Source organism: Glossina fuscipes, unplaced genomic scaffold (genome assembly GCF_014805625.2).
Source record: "Glossina fuscipes isolate IAEA_lab_2018 unplaced genomic scaffold, Yale_Gfus_2 121, whole genome shotgun sequence".
NCBI lineage: Eukaryota > Metazoa > Arthropoda > Insecta > Diptera > Glossinidae > Glossina > Glossina fuscipes.
The window spans coordinates 3,677,673-3,699,693 of NW_023998464.1; the positions used below are offsets into that span (position 1 = coordinate 3,677,673).

Here is a 22,021-nt window from a genome sequence, read left to right on the forward strand (position 1 = left end):
TCCACTAAGAAGAAAGGTAAAGCAAAGGCTTGGAGTTTAAAAGTAAGAGGTCTATGGTTAAACAAATCAAACGCTTTGCTAAAGTCAATGTATACCACATCAGTGCGAGAGCCACTAGAAAAAGCCTTGAAAACATGAGAAATAAACTCTAACTGATTGCTGACCGTAGATCTGCCCTTTCGAAAACGATGTTGGAGAGGAGAAATATACGATTTCATGGAAAAGGCTATATGTTGAGCCACAATTCGCTCGAACAGTTTAGGCAAGACACTCAACTTGGCAATGCCTCTGTAGTTCCCTAAGTTGCCTACTACCACTTTTGTGAATAGGAATAAGGAAACAAGTCTTCCAACACAACGGGAAAACACCTGAATTCAAGGACTTGTTCAAAATCTTTGAGATAACACCCCATAGCTCGCCAACACAAGATGTAAGTACAGATGAGGGGATTACATCAGGTCCACGCGAACAATTACATTTTAGAGAGCTCAAACTTACAAAAACGTCATTTTCAGATATAACAAAGTTAGAAATTGAAATCAAACTAGAAATCGGATATGGATAGTTTGCTGATAAATCAAAATTGGCAGTTGAAAAGTTCTGTCGGAAGTATTCCGCAAAGAGATTTGAAGTTTCAAAATCATCCGAGGACTCGAAGCCATTAAAAAACACATGCGAGGGATTTATGGAGATTTTTCTTTTGGAATTAACGAACTTAAAAAAGTATTTAGGATTAGCAAACAAGGAGGATTTAACAAACTGAAGGTGTCTGCAATAGTATTAGCGGTTGAGAGAATTAAATTTATGCCATGCCACAGAGTAAGCGAAATAGTCAAAGAAGCACCACTTTTCGAGAATATTTTGAAAAGCTTGTTTTTCCGATTCTTGTAATACTTAATTGTTTTATTAAACCACGGGGGACACTTGCTCCGAGGACGGGACTGCTTGATCCGAACGGACGCAAAAATATCTTGATTTAATATGTTGTAGAACGACGACAGTAAGCTATCAATAGCAAACTACCATTGCAATTGAGGGTACCATTATATTGAACTAAATTATGATCAAATAATTCATTAGAGAACACAACGGCTCTACCAGATGTTGAGGTAGGAATCAAACAGCCAGAACTATCACTGTAACACCAAATGACTTGAGGCAAATTGAAGTCACCCAACACAATGACTATATCAGTAGGCTTAGATTGCTTGACCATTTCGTAAATGAGTGCTGCCTGTTTCTTATATATGAGAATATTCGAATTTGGGGGAATATAGGAGCAGGTCACATATAAGTGTTTATTAGGAAATTTCACTCGAATGGCGAGAAATACAATGTCGGGAATAGTTGGAAGTTCAAATGAATAGGAGGGGACTGCCGAAGAAATGGTAATTAAAACACCACCACCATTACGATACAATCGATCGTTTCTGAAAACTTGAAACGAATTATGGAAAAGTTCCGACGAATGTAGATACGGCTTTAACCAAGTGTCAGTGAAGACCAAACAGGAAAACTCCGTGCTCACTGAATTCAGGAAGGTAGAACGAATTTTTGAATTTAGGCCCCTAACATTTTGATAACCAAAAGAAAACCAGACAAACAGGCGGCCGAAAAGACTTGGATTCAATCATTTTTTGAACCGATCGGTACTATAAAAGGGAGATGTATCTTAATTCCTTCTGGGTGTTACATACATCCCCAAAAGCCTAATATATCTTCGGACCATAAGTAATAGTAGTGTAGTAGTGGTATAATGATAGTTTAAAAAAGGCGTAAGGGCATAACATAACCAAGAACCTGCTAAAACACCATCAAATACGTAAGTAAGCACATAACCAGTATTTCAACCTTATTGTTATCAACCAATATTATTTTATAGTAATGGCAGAAGTTGTTGTTTTTATACAAATAGCTAAATACAACAGAATTAAACTTCTCAACTATCCCAAACTTTTCAACGATTTTTCTTTTAAGTGTAAAGTAAAATAACACTTTTTACGTTGTGGGCGAAGATAAATTCAAACATAACTAATAGGAGTCTGTAAAGGCCGTAACTTACGCCTGTTGAAGATTTTGCGAATTTTTACGCATAGAAATGTCAGGCTACGATTAAATTTAAAGACGTTGTCCCTCCAAACTACAGAACTTAAAATATTTTCATAAATGCTGCATGAACGATGTAAAAATATTAATACGTTTTAATATGTTTAAATATTTGCTGTAGATAAGAACAGCTCAAAATAGTCTATTAGAAAATTGGTCGCGACCTGGAAAGTCTCGCCTATATACTGCTGCCAACATGCCAAGCGAGCCTATAAGAATACACGTTTCGAACGAGCTAAAAAATTGAAATGTGCTTTTCGTATTATTAAATTAAATTTGATGAACGTTTTGGCCCTTTAAAAATTAACTCCAACTTCACACCCTTTGATTTGCTGCATAAATTCATGAGTGCGAGCGGAATGTCCTGATATAACCAAATCAACTCATACGGTTGCAACTAATAAATCTATTAAATATTCTCTTCTCCAAACCCATGGCAGAGTTCTGCTTAGTCTCTTTCTGCATGGATTAGTTGAACAAGTCTGTTGACAATACCTGTGCCTACCCTACTGATTTTGGCTTTCTTGACAAATCCACTCATTCTTGAGCACTCCATAACTATATCCTTAGCCCTTTCCGATCGTATAAGTGGAGAATCAGGTTGCGACACTTGATATCAGGAGTGGACTAGTGTCAGTGGCACCGAAAAAATCGGCTTTTATATCCGGGTTGCTGAAACTATCGATATGAATTTTTTATTTCCGTCCGTAATGTCGGCAGATTACTAATCTTTAGATTGATTATTTCTAAAAAGATGGTAAGAAGTCCCGTTACGTTTCATTATATTTTCAAGACCATATTGAATGCATCACGATTAAATCAAAAAAGACTCATGCCATATTCATCTTTCCTCCGTCTAGTCATGGACATGGAGTCATCGTCGTTTGCCTAAAGTGGATCTATCTATTCTAAATACGAATCAGAATGCACATTTTAGTTTCCCAACTAAAATTCAAATTTAGTCGACCTGAGTAAGGTTTGTACGGAATCTACAGAATTTGATTCTACCTAGAAAAAATATAAATCCTTCGCAAAACAATGGTTTTAATTCAATTTCTTTAACATTGTCGCTTTCATTTATTATAGAACGATGCTAGTAGAGTTTCAATATTCCCTGCAGAAAAATCGAGCGTAACGCGTGAAAGATGAGATTTAAGCATATAGGTTTATTTATTTGGCGAATTTGGATTTGACACATTAGAATGCAACAGGCCATCATAACTGAAATGAAAGGAAATGCAAAATGTGGGAAGATACGGATCCTCAGATGCACTAAAAGGTGAACAGCGATCTACAACTATCTCTAGAAATTTGGCAAAACAAAGATCTAGCAGTCTGCCATTATAAGGAGTACAGTAGATCCTTCATGAAAGCCTGGAAAGAATTGTGAAAAAATTCCGACGAATTTAAATCAGCCTTTACACAAGCTTCAGCGAAGGCCAAACAGGAAAACTCCGCGCTTACTGAATTTAGAAAAGTAGAGCGAATTTTCGAATTTATATTTATAGGATTCACAAGTAGAGTTTTGAGTTCACGAGAATATGGAGAGAGTGACCGCACTTGCTCGTGCAGCTTGTGCAACTTGCCCAACATGGTGACCAGCGGAAACGACCAAACAGTCAAATGAAGAGGCGGAAATGTTATTTTTATTAATATTTTTTGGAGATGCGGACAGAGTAGCTTTAATTTTGGAAGGAGACACCCTTGCCACTTCAGTATTGCTAAAACTTTTTTGCTATCGGCCGACTCAACGATAGCAGAAACGCTAACGTTCTTTGTAAACAAGAATGGAGCCCTCATATGATTCGACGAATCAGTTTTAGACGAAGGTGGAGGTGAAGTAGCACACGCTAAACTGCGAGCTGGTCTTTTACCGGCTATGGGAGAAGATGTGAGAAGAATACTTTAGATAGCGAAACTCATCAAACATCGTCTTGATTTTTTCAAACTTTCCAGACGAATTTACGAGATTTGTGCTTAATTCAGAAAACCCTAAGATTGCATCTGCAGTATGGCCGTTGATACCTACACACTTCGCATGACAAAAACATTCGCAAAGTCAACAAGTAATGAATCGTTCAGGGTCCGTTTCTTTGACTTGATGTAAAAGATAGAGATTGTGAAAAAAAGAAAAAACAAAACGCTTGACACATACACAAAATTTATCTCTCAAATTAGACACAAACTTCACACTGTTAAAGACACGGTAAACCAAGAGCGAACCAAAGAAGAACTGTAAACACGCAAAAAAAAAAGAAAAAGACTTATTGGCGGGAGCACCAGGTGCTGATCGTAAGAACTAAAATGAATATCACAACAAAAACTTCAATAAAATTCAATTAATTTAAACACTTCCATACTTTTATATTTAATTAGGCTTTATACGCGTATGAAACTATAAAGCAATAAGATAAAAAAAATGACATTTCAAAATTTCTTCACATAAAGTAACAGCGCGGCGACAGCGCGCGCGCAGAGTTGCCAACTAACGCAAGTAACTACTAACTTGAACTAACTAAACATCTTTCTGTGTATTTAAGTCGGAATCCGGTTCTAGACTTTCCTAGCGCGTCTTGAGGTAATAATTTGTAGCAACCTAACTTTCAAAACCCATGCATATTGAAGGTCATGTCGCGCGTGCGGTAATTTCTTCTTTATTCAATTGCCAATTTTAAAATACCTTAACATTGATGAGTTATTAAGCAAGGTCCTATTGATTGTCGTTTAATGGATTAATTCCTATTTAATTATCTTGTTTATTTAATTTAATTTTACAAGCAAAATAAAATTTGAGTTTCATTACGTAAATTAAACTTCCATCAATTTTATTTGCAATTTCATTTTTTTCCACATTTCAATTTATGTCAAATTAAATGCAGCTGGACATATAAGCCACAAATCTATTGGCTTAGTCCATCTCTGTTCAACATACCAAAAAATAAAAAAAATAAAAAATTAAATGCAGGGGAGAAATGGTTGTGAGCCTCCCTCTTACAATATTGCAACTATTTGATTTATTACTAACTAACGTGAGATGCATTGCCAAAACCTAGTGTAAAATTAATGAAGGGCATGTAGAACTAACCAATAAACCGAACATAATCACATCTACCAAAATTAGATTACAGTCGATCCATATTAATCGCATTTCAACGGACGAGTAGAAAAAACAAATAGAAATTAAAAACAGAACTAACTTATCGCTCTATTGGACCTGTTCGCTAAACAAATTTCCTTCATCCTTCTTGATTGGAGTAAATATTCACACAAGATCTGTATTAGCAGAACCTAAATGCAAGACTATTTTCAAATAACTTTTCTTTGGATGGTTATATGGATTTGTCTCTTGACGGACAAAGATCGTTTTCGGGCTTAAGGTCAATTAGTATTTTTTTTTTAATTCTAACAATGATGGAAGATGAGAAAACAGAATAAGAAACGCCCAATACATGAAACGTACCTTTACGCACTTACATTATATAAGGTACGATTACAACTAATATAATTTAGTGAAAGTTATTATATTTTAAATTGCTACCAACACTCTCGCAAACATATCAATGTCAATCTTCCAACTCTTGTTTTAAGTGTACAACGTTAGCGCTTATTTTACTTTGGGAGCCCTTGGACTTCTTAATTCTTCGCCCTGGGGAAAAATCTGTGTCATCTGCAGAAAAATTCAAAGCGTTTTGGTGACTCTTGTGCTTTTTACTTTTTCGTATTGTAGAACAAGCGCTTCCATCAGTAGCATAATCCATAGTTTGGTTTTTAATCCTTGAATCTGCTTCTTCTTTAAATTTCCAGAGACTTAGAATACCCTCAGCATCGAATGAATTATCTAATTTTTCCTTTTTAATTTTCCTAGGTGTGATTGGTAAAAATTCCTCCATGTTTTCTAATAAATCTGGCTCTAATGCTGCTTGAATTCCATTGACAATTTTTTCGGATTTTACTACTGCAGCGGATATAATGCTATGTTCATTTGCTATAAAGGATTTCTCAGTTTCGATTTTTCCGGTTGAGTTCAGCAAAGCAAGCTCTTCGGCATCACTGCAAGAAATCGTTGGCTCTTCTTTAATATCTTGTAGTAGCGACGGAGTGATACTTTCAAATTGAGGACGATTATAATCAGTCGTCGATACGGTCGCTTCAGAAGCTGTTGTTTTAACTTTTTTCGCTCTTGATTTTTTCGATGTTTTCAAGGAATCGTCGGAAACTTTCTTTTTTTTAGTTTTTTCTTTACTTTCCAGGGAAGTCTCAGGAATTTCCTTTTCGTCAGACACCAATTCCTCTTTGATCATATTTACAAGTTCTCCAAGCTCTTCAGCATGTTCAACTTTCTGCAAATATAATAGGAAAACCTAAATATGGAAGAGAATTTTTATTCATCAAATAAATTTACCTTTCCCATCTGCATTTCCTTTCCATTCGCTGTTAAGAGTTCCCCTTCTATGTAGGGATAGGTATGAAGCAGATTATGATTAACAACACGAAACTTCACCTCTTGGTCCATTTGGATATCTTCTTTAGCCACTTTATATGGAAACTTTAGGTGAGCGTTAAATACTCGATATAAAATGACACCCAAATGTTTCGCACCAATATGCTTAATAATGCCGGTCAACACTGCTCCTATATCCGGTTTGAAAATATACACATCCGCATTATAGTTAATATGCAAGTGATAGTCATCCGCTCGCAAATCAGCCAATGGCCCTAAAACTTTAATATTTTTTATATCTAATATTATACCGTCCAAAGAGACGTCATAGTAACCAATTTTTGTGCGTACTATGTGGGCTTTTAATTTAGTCTGAAAATCGGCCAAACAGTAAGGACCTATGGACAAGTGCATATTAGTATTCACTTTATGAACACACGCCCCTTCCCTTTTTGTATGTAAATCCAATTCTTTGGTTGAATATTTCACATATTCCCGCAATCTTTTCGCCATCCTTCGCTCGAATTTTCACTCAAAATTTTCAAAATTGTTTCCTTGCACTTTAAGAAAATAAAAAGAAAAAACTGTTAAAACATGTGGTGGAAAACGTTTAATTAGTGATGCCAACATCTGAAAATAAGTGACAAAGACCGTACGGTTTAATAAGAGAAAAGAATTCATTTATATCTAATCTAACTTGCAAACCTCATTATTCACTTCCGCAGCTACCACAATGAGATATGATTCCTATTTTCGGAATAAAAGTGCAACTTTGTCGACTTTGTGCAGAACTTTATGGGAATTGACAAACTGTATGACTGTGTAAGTACAACTACATGTTTCTGTTTTACATCCAAAGAGATAGATGCACAAGAAGAAATGATCATTTCTTTTCAAGTTATCTATGTAATTATGTTTACCTTAGACTAATGTACTTTTTTTTTACGTTATGTGATTTGAAATTTTGCTTTATACCATTTATTTTGTAAGAAATGAAAAACGAGCAATAAAGAACATTTTAAAGTTAATATACATTCATCAAATTTTTTTTGTTAAAGAGCGATAAGTGGTCATTTCTAATTTATGGATCAATTAACGCAAAAATGAAGGTTAACAATATAATATAAAGCTAACGAAATAAGTTCCACACTAAGAATCACAATTTTGTTGTTTTTTTGTAAAGCAAGATGGCAGCGCGGTCTCCATTGTATTTACCACTTGGGTGTTTTCAATGTAAAAACGAAAATACGAAATGAAATGACATATTGTATCAACCCTCTTACTGCTTTATCAACCCTAAATCGTATTAAAATTTCATTACGTTTCGGGATATAATGCTAATGAATTGCCACCAAATGCAGACTCGCTCTTTCAATTCAATAGAATTGCCACCAAATGCAGACTAATGCTAATATATAAATAAATATAAATAAAAATAAATAAATAATGCTCTTGTCGTTAATGGGCCTAATTGACTCTTCTTTAATATACCTAACCAAAAGAAAAAAATAATAAGGAAGTGAAATAAAAAAGTAAACAAACTTATTTATTAATTAGTGATAATGAAAATTTATTAAATAAAAAATTTTAATTGTTTGTGTAACACCACTTATTGATGCCGTAATGCTGCCGGAGTTTTTGCGACGTCGCCTGCACGACCATGACAAATTTCAAGAATTTGATATGCTATACCAATTTCTTGAAGATAAAACTCATAAAAATTCAGCTCGCTTCCTCATTTGAGATAGATGTAGACTTTTTCTCATACTCCTGTAAGTATTGCTATAAGAAAATCACATTTAAATTCATTCGAATGAATTTCGATTTTATAGATAATCAGTGTATTGGATAACGTACAAAATGTCCCACTTTTATTTAAAATAGGCGTTAATCTTGTGACACCATCGAAAACTCATTTTGAAATGTAACATTTATGATTCTCTAATAACACAATTTGATGAATACATCTCAACGTTGAAATAAATGTTCCCCAATGTGTTTCATTTCTTACAAAATAAACCGTATAAACCAAATTGGCGATCACTTAATATAAAAAAAGTGTACGTTAGTCTACGATAACCATTAATTAGATGACCCATTCTAAAAATTTAATAGAAACGATCATCACTTCTTTCTGCGCATTTTTTTCTTTTTGTTTACTTGCGTATATACTCAAGACAACATGTTTAGTCAATTCCCAAAAAGTTGTGTAAAAAGCCGGCAAAGTTTAAAGTCATCTACAGCGGGATTATTGTTCATTAATGAAATTCCCTCAATATTTAAAAATGCCTGCTGTTACTATTATACATTAGGCAACACTATTTTTTGTACGTCTGACATATTAACGGTTTGACAATCGAATCAACAAATTTTTTGGAAGAAAAGTGGAAGATGAAATTAATGGAACAATTGCATTTACTAACCATAACCGCATAATTGAAACGGTGGAACGTCGAATAAATGGGTTCTCCTGCACGTAAACGTATATTTTTTTCTTTAGTATTATTCCTTATACTGTTACTATTAGTTCGCTACATAGTCTACAATGGTAATGGTAATATTATGACAGTAAGTATAAACAGCAGAACACTAGGAAATTGAGACAATAACATAATTTTAAATACTTGCACTTAGGTCTCACAAAACTATGTGCGGGATCCTAAAGCTCCAGTTGTAGTATCGGTGTATTACGAAGCCTTATGCCCTGATTCGAAACATTTCATCATAAAACAACTACTCCCGGTTTTTCAAAAAATTTCAAAAATTATGGAAGTGACTTTGGTGCCGTATGGCAAGGCGCAAACTTTTACCAATCAAGATGGCAGCTTTCGTTTTGATTGTCAACATGGACCAGTTGAATGTCAAGCCAATATATATCATGCTTGCGCCATAGAGGCAATAGAAGATCCCCATAAACGTTTAGATGTAATAGCTTGCATGATAAAAGACAATCGATTACCCAAAGAGGCTTTGCATAAGGTAAAATGAAGTTGAAACTAATGACGAATTTTTGCATAATCTTGGCTAAACGCCTTCAAAGAAAATCTCTCTTCTCTCTGCAGCAAATATGCTGCATATAATTATATGACAAATTTTAGGCGGTTAGATTTGAGGCATAAATACTAACAGAGCACATGCTTAATTATTTCCCAACAAATTTCAATCATTGAATTGTATTAAAAATACGTTTGTGGTGATATTCGTTTTGTCCATTATAACGAAAAAGCTTACCACGTAGGTAAATTAGCAGAGAATCTCTTCTTCACTAAAATATTACGTATATTGTCGGATTCTTAGATAGTAACAGCGCTACGAATTAAAAGATAAATAAAATTTTGCTATGAATGCATAATTAAATTTTACGTTCTCGTCTCGATTTTCATCTAGTGTGCAACACAACATGGTCTTGAAAACAGGGACCTAATACAAAAATGTTTTGACAGCCCTCGTGGAGGTGAATTGTTGAAATTGAGTGGTGACGCCACACACGCCTTACGACCGACTGTCACTTTTATACCCACCATAACGTTGGACGGTTCTCAAGGTCGCCAAGCCGCTATATTAAAAAATATATTCGGCGAAATTTGCAAAATTGCTGGAGCACATGAAGATATTGAGGCAAGTTGTCGCGAGTATCTTTAAAATTTCCAAGTCAATCAGTTATGTGTACCTTCGTTATATTAGAATATTTGTACACAGCTATGGCATTTACATAAATGTATGTTTAATTTTTTGTGATCTTTTCGAAATGTATATAATATTTTAACGCATACTTTTATCATATTGCCAACGAATCATTTTATATATAATATATAGGGCTATTCTAATTTTGCGTTTGACTGATCGAATAAAATATATATTTTATTTTGAAATTATTTTTTCTTTGTAATGGAATTGCTAAAATAATGGTTTTATATCAACCAAAGAAAGGAGGAGGACATTTATTCGTACTTTTGCTGTTGGGGCGCTCATTGTCGCATAAAATACACATGAAAGATTGGGTGAATGTTGACAAATATACACAATAAACAAAACGTTTTACCTGCAAATAATTTAGGGGATGTTGATCTAGAATTTGGTAAATATATTTACTAACCTCAAGCTCCTGCTGCCAGATGCACTTTCTATAAACGCGCTTGAATAACATAAAAAGCGCAGAACCCTCCCATGACCGTTTATAGTCCAAATTACTAATACACCGGCAATTAACAATTACTTTGTAATTTTTATATTAAAGGGCTAAGAAAGTGGGTGTAAAAAGTTAGCAGCTAATAGAATGCAGATTTGTTTTTACTTGGTTATTTATACTTTTTAAATGATTTTTTCTTAATTAAAAAAAATTACAACAAATCTTGAAGAATAAATAAAAAATATTTTAAGAAATACTACAAAAAGAAATTAACAACGCTATGATTAATCACACAATTTTAAGTAAGGCTTATGTGGTTGGTCGTAATATGAACACGAAGGCATTCTTCATTAAGTGAATTATCGGCATTCGTCGGAAAAATTTCCTCTTCATCATTTAAGACTACAGAAAAGCTTTTCATTAAACATGTTTTAGCGTCGCACAGATTTAACGAAATTCGGATTTTTAAACTTTCTATTGGCGGATTTAATAAATCACCTTCAACCCGTTGCAAATTTAACACAATTTTGCCATTCTCCACATCGCCTCTGGTTTGTAGAGCTTTTAAGGTACTATTAGCGCTTATTAACGACCATTTTTGTGGCGCTTCTGCAGTAAATTTTATTTGATTATCCAACGTAATGTTAATGAGTAATCTCAGTTTTTTGCAAAGTCTTAATGGTAGACTCTTAATTAGTTCCGGAGCAAAATTCGAAGGACCATCTGTGACCGTGTTATTATTGATAGAGTTGAAATTCAAAGAAAAAGTTTCAGACCTTAAACTTTTCAAACAAACTCGTAGGATCCGGTGGTTGTTAGTATCAGAGACTAAAATGAATTCTCCTTGACTATCTACGCACAGGCCAGAAGGTTCGCCAAACTCTTCTAAACTCACACCATCCGACGATTTTATGGGTAAAGTTTCAATAGAATTTGATTGCAAATTTATGATTTTTATTTTATGATTGTAAGTATCGGCCACATAAACTTTATCGTTGCGGTGGTTATAGGCCACAGCTAGAGGATGTTGCAATTTGGCTGCATACTGTTTGCCGTCCACATCGCCAAAAGCAAAAAGATTCTAGAAAGGAAAGGTATAGACCCCTTTTTTATATGTTCTTTCTTGCTAAGTATTCAGACAATACATTTTTCAAATAATATTCTTAAAATTTTGAAACACAAAACGACTGAATATAATAATTTAAATTTACCTGCGGGTTGCGATCGCCTCCCACAACGGGCAAAACTTTTCCGTCAACCATAGACGCTTTACGTATGCTTGAGCTCTCACTATCCGCTATGTAGAGAAAATCTTTTGCCATTGCTAACCCCGAAGGTTGAGAGAAGGCTGCGTTTTGCGGGTAAGAATTATTCCGGTTCTCCTCTGTCCCGTTGCCAATGAGCGAAACACAAGTACCCGGTTCAAATTTACGAAATTTCCACCAAATAACACCTTCAGCAAAATAACCCCATATTTGATGTGTACCAGCCATCGCTATAAGTACAATATTTTTTTCGGGTATATTTTGTTCATCCATATGAAATGACATGTCCATATCGCGAGTACGAAATATGGCAACATCCCAAGGCGAAGATATGTCTTGCAAAGGTCCAATTTTGCCGCCAATACGATCATGTCCCTGCTCACCCGTACCAACCAATGTTTCCACCAAACCTGTATTTAAACTAGCCTTACGTAAGGCATGATTTTCAGTATCCGCCACAATCAGAACATCATTTTCTAAGAAAACAACTCCTTGGGGTGAATTGAAACGCGAAGTGAAGAAATCGCCATCAATCAAACCCACCATTCCACTGCCTATTTTATGTAGAACAACTCCAGACGCATTTACCACCAATACACGGTGGTTGCCAGCGTCAGCTATAGCAAAGTTGCCTTCATCGCTAATAGCAATTTTAGAGGGAAAGCATAATTTTGACGCTGGTTGTAAATCCAATGGCTTCAAAGGTAACAAAAAGTTTTTCAATTCCCCCCGTTTACCAAAAAAACGCAACGCTTCGCCAACAAAATATTCCAGAAATAGACCGTGGCCTTCACCCATAAGCATCAATAAAGGAGCTCCACTAGGAGCTAACAACAACAAGGTAGGCCAACACTTTATACCTATACAACGCCATAACGACATGTGTTCATCATTTACTATGGGGTGTTTGATGCCGTAACGCTGAGCAGCAGCCAAAATATTATTTGCTACTTTTTCATTTTCAAATTTAGGGCTGTGGACTCCCACAACAATTAAGCCCCGTTCAATGGGATATAATTCTTCCAACTTACGCAGTTCAGGTAATACGTGCATACAGTTTATACAGCAATATGTGAAAAAATCCAATATTACTAATTTTCCGTGCAAACTTGTCAAGGTCAAAGGTTGATTTACATTAAACCAATCTAGATCTGCATAAAAAAAGGCCGCATTAAGTAATCTGCAACGTTTGTCACACAAGCACTCATAAAGTTTGTACCTTTTTCAAACTCAATTTTTTGTTTTTTTACAACATCTAGGGCACTGTCTGCTTCCCAACGCCTTAAAAAATCCTGAAAAATGTGAGCATACGATGATACATCTTTGGCACTATGGTAGCGGGCTTGCAGCTCTTCGGTTATATAAACTATCATATCAACAGGTTCCAGATCATTGCAATCCATATTATTTTTATTTAGGATCTTTCTAAAATACTTCCAATATTTCATAAATTAACTTGAAGATTTGCAGCAACAGAAAAATAGTACCAACAAATGCAAACTGTCACATGCATTGAAGAAAAAGGGTTGGCAAGCGACGTTTATAAAACGTTATATCGCAAAACCGAATAATAAAAATTTGTAACTTCATTCAGTTTTTTGTGCAAGAACAAGTCTTCATGAAAATTATTCTTAAATTAAAATTGAAAAAAAAGACACGATTTTAACAACACTGCTTAAAATCCGTAAAAAAATTCGTTGTTTTGGGATTTTAATTTATTTATAGGTAAAACTTTATTTTCTCCTTGAAAGGAACTATTTTTGTTCGTCTGTCAAAACGACATTCTTCAATTTAGTTTCACATTTCATGTTTTCGGTATCAGCTGATATTTTTTTTGTATACAAAATTTTCTAATAAGAAAAAGGCGTTTGACTGAGAAAATATGTAATCGCCTGAGTCCAAATTTACCAAATGAAATTGTTAAATAGATGTATAAAAGTAATTTCAAGTGATGGGTGTCGTTTAAAGAGAAAAGGGAAAGACGCTAGCAAAGGAAAGGTTAAGACAAAAATTGCAGAGCAATTAAGATTAATTAAAATTAACCAGAAGAAGAATTGTATTGAGTTTTACAAAGCTATAACAAACACATACAAGTTTGTGGCAAAATAGTGATTCCTATATTCAAAAGTAATTGATTTGTCTTTACCAATTGCTACAACGAGAATAAAATGCCGCCTTTGAAATCGTATCAAAATGAATTTAATGATGGCTGTCGTAATGGCAAGGATTCACCGACGGACGCTGGTGCTACTTGCTCAGATACCTCTGCCGCTAGTGATGTAGGTCCTTCTTCAAATATAATTTCAGCGCAACGTTGCAAGCCGTCGCCCTATTGCAGTGGACAATATCCCTTTAAAATGTTGGAAAATTTAAATCAGTTGCGTGGTGAAACTCGCTTTTGTGATGTAGACATAGTAGCGGGTGGTACTACTTATGCAGCTCATCGCGTCGTCTTAAGTGCTGCCAGTGCTTATTTTGAAGCCATGTTCAGGCCCGAATTAGGTTTGAACGAAGTAAATCAAAAGACCGTAATTTTACACACGATAGACGGTGAGATTTTAAACATTCTGCTGGACTTTATTTACACGGGGAGATGTGAAATCACACAGGTGGACTTGAAATTGAAAGAAAAAAAGGAAACTTTGCATTTACTTTTTTTTTCGATCAGACCAATGTTCAGGAACTCTTGGCCGCTGCGGATATGTTACAGTTGCATGAAGTAGTTGACGGCTGTTGCGAATTTTTATGTCGTGAATTACATGCCAGCAATGCTTTAGGTATTTTACGCTTTTCAGAGGCACACCATTGTGAAGCATTAACTAAAAGCGCACTAAATTTTGTGCATGCTAACTTTCCGGCGGTTAGTCAAATATTAATTGAAAATAATTATTGTATGAGTTTATTATTTCACGATCCGTAGATTACCGAAGAAGACGAATTCTTGGATACTCCACAAACTTTACTTTCTCAACTGTTAACATCAGAACTTTTGCGAGTTGATTCCGAATCACAAGTATTTCAAGCTGCTTTACGTTGGATTAAACACGATGTTACCCAACGACGATGTTATGTTTTTGAAATTCTCTCATTGGTGCGCTTAGCGTTGGTACCAGTCAAAGTTATCGATCAGGCTTTAAGGGATTGTCGCGATATGTCAGTAAAAGTAGCCTTGCGGTCCATTTGCCGTGATATAGCATCAAAGCGCGGTCAATTGGTTCCGTTACGCGTATGTCCACGCGAATTAGCCAAAAAAAATATCTACATAATTGGTGGATCGCGACGGGAAACTTCAACCACATGGAATCCAGAGGACGACATATTCGATACGGTGGCTAAGTTTGATATATTCCGTCGTGAATGGAATGAAACGGCACCAATGGAGATTGGTCGAATTTTACCGGGTGTCGCGGCATTAAATGGTAAAATCTATGTTGTGGGTGGAGAGAGAGGTGCCCAAATTCTGGCCAATGGCGAAGTTTATGATCCGCAAAATGATTGCTGGTTACCAATAGCTCCAATGGTAGTGCCACGGTGTGAGTTTGGATTGTGCGCTTTAGGCAATAGTCTATTAGCTGTGGGTGGATGGATTGGTGACGATATAGGGGATTCGATTGAATGCTACCACTCCGAGGAAAATGTGTGGCAAATTATAGGCAACTTGCCTGAACCGCGTTTTAGTATGGGGGTAGTAAGCTTTGAGGGCCTTATCTATATTGTGGGTGGTTGTACTACATCTACGCGCTATTTGCCGAATTTAGTGAGGTGCTTAAAAGCAAAATAAAATTTTAAGCTTTCTAATCATTTACTTACTTGTTTAGCTATAATCCTGTTACGCAGGAATGGGAATGTTTAGCTCGAATGCAAGTTCCCCGCTGCCAAATGGGTGTCGCCATATTGGACCGTTATCTTTACGTTGTGGGTGGTAACAGTAGCTCACAAGGAGTATTAAGTTCAGTCGAACGGTACAGCTTCGATGAAAATAAATGGTCTAGCGTCTACCCTATGTCGATTCCACGTGCTATACCGGCCGTGGCAGCTGCTGATGGGTTATTATATGTTGCTGGCGGAGAACAGGTACTAAATACTTTAAGCATGTTAGCGAATCAGATTTCAAGAAGAACCTTGTTTTTATGACCCAGCCGTGTGAAGCAACTTTCTATCGAGCTCAGGTTACCATAAGCGCTGTAGAATGTTATGATCCTTTAACGGATAACTGGAAGAGTTGTCCCGATTTGCCGGTGAGTCGTTCGGAAGCAGGAGCCGTAGTTGTTTAACTTCTAAAATATCAAACATCTAAGCTTTAATTTGATTACTTTACTTTAAACTCTTATTACATTTATTTTTTATCGTATTATCTTGAAGAAATATGGCTTGGAACATTTTTAACATTAAATACTTTTTTACGTAATTATTTTAAATGTGTATGCGTAATATGTTTCAAAAGTAAATAAAAGTGCCGGAAAATTAATCAAATTTTTGAATTCAAATTCCCTTCAGTGAATATCGAACATTGAACAAATATTTAAATAAATAATAATTAATGATGTTCGTTATTCATACGTTATTTATTTCAGTGTAATTCTGTGCAAAATTAAAAGAGGAAGGCCTAAAATACTGTTATACAAGACTAATTTTCTTATTGAAAAAACAGTGAACTATTGTGGCTAGTTTTTTAGATGCTAGACGGAATCTTGCTGCTAGGTAAAATGATGAATAATTTTCATCCAAAAATAGTTTTGACCGTTTGAATCCAGCTATTTTAACGTGAAAACTTAATTTGATTATTTATTACTTTTATTTAAAAAAAAACGAAGTAAGATCAATAGGAATAAGAGGACTTCGAAGGCTGCATAATGGTACAAATCCCCATCTTACTTCTCTCCTTTAATTTCGTGCCTTTAAAGAATAAGCATATATATTCCCAATAATTTGTATAAAAATGCCAACATCTAAGAATATGTTTGAATACGTTTGTTTACATTTTTTAATAATTGAACATGTATTTGTATAAAATTTGCTGCCTTTAAAGAATAAGCATATATGTTCTCAGTAATTTGTATAGAAATCCCAAACATGGGAGAATAAGCATATATTAGTTTGGGGAAAAAGAAATCCATTATTTTTTCGGTAGATGGCTGCATTGATAGATTTCTCGTAAAGTATCGATCAAACAATTTCAGATTTATGCTCGTTGGAAAGGTGACATTTCGCAGTAAAAAAAATTCTTTTGCTGTTTTTTGTTTAATGCATTCAGTTCAAGCCAGGCGGCTAAAATTGTAAATGGTGTTTACGGTTCCGATACTGTAACAGCCAATTATGTGCAATTTTGGTTTCGTAGATTCCGTTCAGGAATTTTTGATGTTAAAGATGCACCTCGCACAGGTAGGCCGGTCGTCGAAAATGTCGATAAAATCGGAGAAATGATCGAAGTTGACCGGCATGTTAGCAGTCGTAACATCGCCCAGGAGCTAAAAAACAACCATAAAGCAGTTTTAAACCATTTACACAAAGCTGGATTCAAAAATAAGCTCGATGTTTGGGTGCCACACCAATTAACAGAAAAAAACATGATGGATCGAATTTCCATCTGCGAAGCCTTGGCCAAACAGAATGAGATAGACCCATTTCTTAAACGGATGGTGACTGGAGATGAGAAATGGGTCACATACGATAACCCTGTGCGAAAACGATCGTGGTCAAAGAGCGGTGAAGCACCTCAAACGGCTTTTTCTTGCATTGCAAAATTTCTTTAATGTTAAAAAATTGGAATTTAGGGAGGATTGTGAAAATCGACTACTAGAGTTTTTTGCAAATAGAGATCAGGACTTCTATGAGAGAGGCATTTTGAAGTTACCTTTAAAATGGCAACAAATCATACAACAAAACGGTGCGTATTTGACCCAAATCGGACAATCCGAAGCATGTTAAATAAAGTCCTGAAGTTCATATAAAAATAATGGATTTCATTTTCCCCAAACTGATATGTTGGTAAAGCTAATCTTTACGTCAAATTATTCTTATGTACGAATTTTTATAACTTAGTTAATAAGTGGGCGAAAAATGCTAGCAGTAAACATTAGCTCTATGAAATTCAGAAGTACTTTTACTTTCTTTTTTTTATTGTTTTTGGGATGAGTTAAGCTCGACCAAGTACTAACAAAAAAAAAAAACTTTTTCGAAAAATCTAAAAAAAATAGAATATGAGGGCCGTTCTTGCAAGAAATATTAAATTTAAGGACTCTGCGACACGCGTCGATCCCTGCCAAACTTACATTCAAAGTAAAAAACAATGGCTTTCACGTTAATGCCACTGCACATTTTGAAGGAGAGGCAACGGAGCAATAAACGTGCATTTAAGTATCAAAAGGCAATAATTTTTTAAAAAATATTAAAAAACTACATCACCGAAGCCATCCCCGTGAGATATGGTGTAACCTAAGGGGCTCTGTAACAACCTGGCACCTGTTCCAAATTTGAATCCAAAAAGGCAAACATCAGTTAATCTGCACGCCTAGTACCAGAGAAGCTTGTGTGCACTCTTAAAAGCATCGATCGTTGCGTGATTGCCGCACGCCCGAATGAGAGTCATGAATGATACCACCAAATGGTGAAGATTTAAAAGTGAAACGTTATGTCGTTTATGATTTAACGGTACGTTTGGGTTCAAAATTCGCAGCGGATTCTGGACCGGCTGTTATAAAAAGACGTTACACAGATTTCCGTGAATTGTATATTAAACTTAGGCGTGATCATCATGTTCTCATGTCTAGGGTAGATTTTCCAAATAAAGTTTTAATGGGTAACTTTTCTGCTATCCTTATAGCTGAACGTGGAGCTTCCTTTGAAGCATTTCTGAATTATATTGTTAATAATGAGACTCTAAAGCAATCTCCAGAATTTTTACACTTTTTGCAAAATAACGAATTAACTAAGGCCTGTCAATTAATGGATGAACGCAATGATAGCTGTGTACCGATATTGGAAAATAGTTTCCTCTTATTAAATAAACTATTTTTTTTTTTTTTGGTACGTTGAATGGAGATGGACTAAGTTTTGTGGCTTATATCTCTAGATAATAAACTGTGGTAATTTTTGGTCACAATTGTGTACAAAACGTAACAAAAAAAAGGGCGGCCATAATAACTGGAGCCAGCATGCTAGGTGCAATTGTGTGTGTGTTTGTAATTGTGCTTGTTGAGTTCTTGAAAGTCAAACAGTGTTGCAAACTTTGGCTGAAAACGAATGCTATGGTAATAGAAGATGATTGAACGCAAAAAAAAAAGGAAAGAATAGGAAAAAAAAAAAATTCTAAAAGGATAAATTAGCTTTTCTAATAAAGCAAGTTACTTCCCCGAGATGACGTAAATTTTTTGCTACAAAGAGTACGAGGAGATAGCCATATAACTTGAAGAAGCTAAAGGAATCTCTAATGCCATCAAGCCTGTGACGTCTGAAGATTAGATGCCCAGCAGACTCAACAACGTTGCAAACTTCACAAACATCACATGGTATAATACGAATCATTTTTAAAAAAATTTTGTCATAAGTGTGACCACTCATGAGTCTATAAAGAATTTTGATTTCCCAGGAATTAAAAGAAGATACAGAAAAGATTTTGAATTGAAATGTGGGATTTAATTTATAGAAAAGACGTTTGGATTTAACGCGCGCGATCTGTTTAAATTCGTCGTTTAGCTGTTGAAGGATGTGGTTGCGAATTGGTAGTGTATTTGATGGACAAAATTGTTCCATCAACACGAGCTCTCCCTACATGAAAGTCGGCTTTTACATTTAAAAAAAAGCCGCAGTGGCCATATATTGATTCTCTGCATCTCTTTTATTTATTAGAAGTAGAGCTGACCTGCTGTCAGAAAAAATAACAAAGCCTCTGATACCATCGGAGATAGCAAACTTAATAGCATGGCGAATGGCGAGCAACTCAATAAAAGTTGAGCAAAGTTCCTCCGCCACTTTGACTCGATATACTGTTTTAGATAGATGTTTCACGACCGAGAAGCCGGATACATTATGTCCGACGGAACCGTCGGTGGCATATATATCGTATATCGTATCCGTTGTTGTAATAAAAAAGGAGCTTTTCTTGGCATAACAACCTTATACAAGAGAAGTTGACATTTTGTTTTGAGGTAGAGATCGATTCGAGAATGTTCATGAAGACTGCATTTGCTGGTAATGAAATTCAAGGGAAGAATTGAATCTAACTTATCAAAAATATGACGAATTTTTTGTTAGCAAAAAGTATAGCTGCAAGTGACAGTATCACTGAGAGATATAATTTCCTGAAAAAAGGAAGGATTTATCATCTCGACTCTAATTAACGTTGATAGTTTTCCCCTTACGTGTGGTTTTGACCCTCGCCTGGTTACAAATTTACTCTACAATTACCGGGCGTTGCCCTCTATAGTGAATGTTTATAATGGACTGTTCTACAATGCGAAACCAATGATAAGAGAAGAAAATTCTTGGGAAGCTGCAATGCTGAAGCAACTTGACGATTTACTGCCGCAATCACTAAATCGGCCCAAAACACATGGCGTATTCTTCCGCGGAATACGTTCTGCAAATCTGCAGAAAAACGACTCGCCATCGTGGTATAATCCTTACGAAGCGAAGGAAGTAAGTTCCCTTTAGTTTAAAAGTACAATCGCTTCTATCTAGTATTTTATAAAATTTTTTTTTTTTTCAAGGTCTTTCTAATGACAGCCAAATTGTATCGTCATAACATTAAAAAGCTGAATCTATTGGCATCATAAGTCCGTCCATGAAACAGGTTAAACATTTGCGAAATCTTTTTGTTGATGCCGACGTAGCAATGCCTAAAATTGGCATTGTGGAGGAATTCCAAGGACAGGTATAACTTTCTTAAAATTACACTAATGTTGCAATTAATACCAATGTTGATTTAGCTTGGTCTTTTTTAGAAACGCGATATAATATTAATCTCAGGAGTGAGATCAAGCAAGGAGCATATATGTGACGATATGCACCATGGATTAGGATTCATACGAAACGAAAGATCAACCAGACTCGCAATTTCTCGGCCTCGTTGTCTGCTTATGATATACGGAAACCCCGACACACTCTTTTTGGATCCTCATTGGCGCATGATCATAAATTACTGCATCGATAATGATGCCTACCTCGGTCATTTACCGGCAACGTTGTCTGACCCACTAGCCGAAGGAACAGTTAATACTCAAGATAATTAATTACTTTTGGCCTTAATATTCATTTTTCATTTTTTAATTAATAACATTAAGATAAGATAATTGAATTACTTTTAATTATTGAATTAATTTAGTTTCAATTTTTTTTGTTTTGTTGTTGTTTTGTTTTTTTATTGTTCAGTTTGTTAAATGAAAATTAAAAATGTTATGTTTTGCGCCTTAATTTTATTTTTTGCTTTAATTTTATTTTTTGTTGTCTGTTATGTATTAATTTATGTAATTTATATTTAAATATAAATAGCTTTATTTATATAATAGCTTTATTATATACTTAAAATAGCTTTATTAATATATATATATATATATATATATATATATATAAAAGAAATTGGTAATGTTTTTAATGGTTTTAATGGTTTCCTGATTGTTTCCGATTCTTCTTCCTTGATTTGGTCGCTTTTGCTCTTCTATCATCTCCTCCAGATGTATATATAGTGTTTTGGAAAATACGCCAATTAAACTTATTTAATTTTACAAGTTATCCGCCTGAATGGCAAATCTCGACTTTCAACTCATGCATAATACCTATGGAGAGAGGTGAGTTAAAATGTATAACTAGTACACATATATTAGTACAATGCTTGTTGACTAGCCCTTCAGAGACTTTAAATGATCGTAATCCTATTTTCTTAGTCATAGATTCTCAATGTCATACATGCTTGAAAGTGTGAAGATTTTTACCTAATTAAATGTGTCAAAGGTTAATATCGAACATTTAAAATTTCTTGTATTTTACAAGTTAGTTTAGAATTAAACCGTCATAATTTTTAAACAACGCCCTCGCTAAATTCCCTGTTGAAAGGCAAAGCACAGAGTCGCTTATAATATATAT

The 22,021-nt window shown here is 35.0% G+C and overlaps 6 protein-coding genes and 1 long non-coding RNA gene across 7 annotated transcripts; 4 read left to right on the forward strand and 3 right to left on the reverse strand.

Annotated features, from left to right (window-relative positions):
- Positions 1-5,010: 5,010 nt before the first annotated feature.
- Positions 5,011-7,108, reverse strand: LOC119640467. Its single transcript, XM_038038536.1, has 2 exons — positions 6,509-7,108; positions 5,011-6,446 (listed from the first exon to the last, which is right to left on the reverse strand). Exons 1-2 carry the CDS (start codon positions 7,058-7,060, stop codon positions 5,670-5,672), a joined length of 1,329 nt encoding a protein of 442 aa, XP_037894464.1. The 5' UTR covers positions 7,061-7,108; the 3' UTR covers positions 5,011-5,669.
- A 1,765-nt stretch (positions 7,109-8,873) lies between these two features.
- Positions 8,874-10,405, forward strand: LOC119640506 (GILT-like protein 1). Its single transcript, XM_038038594.1, has 3 exons — positions 8,874-9,115; positions 9,182-9,526; positions 9,935-10,405. Exons 1-3 carry the CDS (start codon positions 9,008-9,010, stop codon positions 10,187-10,189), a joined length of 708 nt encoding a protein of 235 aa, XP_037894522.1. The 5' UTR covers positions 8,874-9,007; the 3' UTR covers positions 10,190-10,405.
- A 371-nt stretch (positions 10,406-10,776) lies between these two features.
- On the reverse strand, positions 10,777-13,417 carry LOC119640417 (NHL repeat-containing protein 2). The gene is made up of 3 exons (XM_038038451.1): positions 13,161-13,417; positions 11,888-13,092; positions 10,777-11,757 (listed from the first exon to the last, which is right to left on the reverse strand). The coding sequence occupies exons 1-3, from the start codon at positions 13,387-13,389 to the stop codon at positions 10,975-10,977; spliced, it is 2,217 nt and encodes a 738-aa protein (XP_037894379.1). The 5' UTR covers positions 13,390-13,417; the 3' UTR covers positions 10,777-10,974.
- Positions 13,418-13,752: 335 nt separating this feature from the next.
- LOC119640387 (actin-binding protein IPP) lies at positions 13,753-16,303 on the forward strand. The gene is made up of 5 exons (XM_038038374.1): positions 13,753-14,550; positions 14,610-14,801; positions 14,862-15,703; positions 15,760-16,015; positions 16,081-16,303. The coding sequence occupies exons 1-5, from the start codon at positions 14,110-14,112 to the stop codon at positions 16,213-16,215; spliced, it is 1,866 nt and encodes a 621-aa protein (XP_037894302.1). The 5' UTR covers positions 13,753-14,109; the 3' UTR covers positions 16,216-16,303.
- On the reverse strand, positions 16,144-16,368 carry LOC119640389. Its single transcript, XR_005247664.1, has 2 exons — positions 16,276-16,368; positions 16,144-16,218 (listed from the first exon to the last, which is right to left on the reverse strand). It is a non-coding gene; the product is annotated as an uncharacterized LOC119640389 (long non-coding RNA).
- A 1,874-nt stretch (positions 16,369-18,242) lies between these two features.
- Positions 18,243-19,030, forward strand: LOC119640499 (sorting nexin-20-like). The gene is made up of 2 exons (XM_038038585.1): positions 18,243-18,929; positions 19,014-19,030. Exons 1-2 carry the CDS (start codon positions 18,533-18,535, stop codon positions 19,028-19,030), a joined length of 414 nt encoding a protein of 137 aa, XP_037894513.1. The 5' UTR covers positions 18,243-18,532.
- Positions 19,031-20,215: 1,185 nt separating this feature from the next.
- On the forward strand, positions 20,216-21,101 carry LOC119640388 (probable RNA helicase armi). The gene is made up of 3 exons (XM_038038375.1): positions 20,216-20,578; positions 20,650-20,813; positions 20,884-21,101. The coding sequence occupies exons 1-2, from the start codon at positions 20,405-20,407 to the stop codon at positions 20,713-20,715; spliced, it is 240 nt and encodes a 79-aa protein (XP_037894303.1). The 5' UTR covers positions 20,216-20,404; the 3' UTR covers positions 20,716-20,813; positions 20,884-21,101.
- The last annotated feature ends 920 nt before the right edge of the window (positions 21,102-22,021 follow it).

Coding starts and splice junctions, on each gene's coding strand:
- LOC119640388 (XM_038038375.1), top strand. CDS start 20,405: ATGATAAGAGAAGAAAATTCTTGGGAAGCTGCAATGCTGAAGCAACTT. Junction 20,579..20,649: donor ATCCTTACGAAGCGAAGGAA/GTAAGTTCCCTT, acceptor TTTTTTTTCAAG/GTCTTTCTAATGACAGCCAA.
- LOC119640417 (XM_038038451.1), bottom strand. CDS start 13,389: ATGAAATATTGGAAGTATTTTAGAAAGATCCTAAATAAAAATAATATG. Junction 13,093..13,160: donor AAAAATTGAGTTTGAAAAAG/GTACAAACTTTA, acceptor TTTTTTATGCAG/ATCTAGATTGGTTTAATGTA. Junction 11,758..11,887: donor GAGGCGATCGCAACCCGCAG/GTAAATTTAAAT, acceptor TTTCCTTTCTAG/AATCTTTTTGCTTTTGGCGA.
- LOC119640506 (XM_038038594.1), top strand. CDS start 9,008: ATGGGTTCTCCTGCACGTAAACGTATATTTTTTTCTTTAGTATTATTC. Junction 9,116..9,181: donor GTAATGGTAATATTATGACA/GTAAGTATAAAC, acceptor ACTTGCACTTAG/GTCTCACAAAACTATGTGCG. Junction 9,527..9,934: donor CCAAAGAGGCTTTGCATAAG/GTAAAATGAAGT, acceptor ATTTTCATCTAG/TGTGCAACACAACATGGTCT.
- LOC119640499 (XM_038038585.1), top strand. CDS start 18,533: ATGATACCACCAAATGGTGAAGATTTAAAAGTGAAACGTTATGTCGTT.
- LOC119640467 (XM_038038536.1), bottom strand. CDS start 7,060: ATGGCGAAAAGATTGCGGGAATATGTGAAATATTCAACCAAAGAATTG. Junction 6,447..6,508: donor AGGAAATGCAGATGGGAAAG/GTAAATTTATTT, acceptor TTATATTTGCAG/AAAGTTGAACATGCTGAAGA.
- LOC119640387 (XM_038038374.1), top strand. CDS start 14,110: ATGCCGCCTTTGAAATCGTATCAAAATGAATTTAATGATGGCTGTCGT. Junction 14,551..14,609: donor GGAGATGTGAAATCACACAG/GTGGACTTGAAA, acceptor TTTTTCGATCAG/ACCAATGTTCAGGAACTCTT. Junction 14,802..14,861: donor TGCATGCTAACTTTCCGGCG/GTTAGTCAAATA, acceptor CACGATCCGTAG/ATTACCGAAGAAGACGAATT.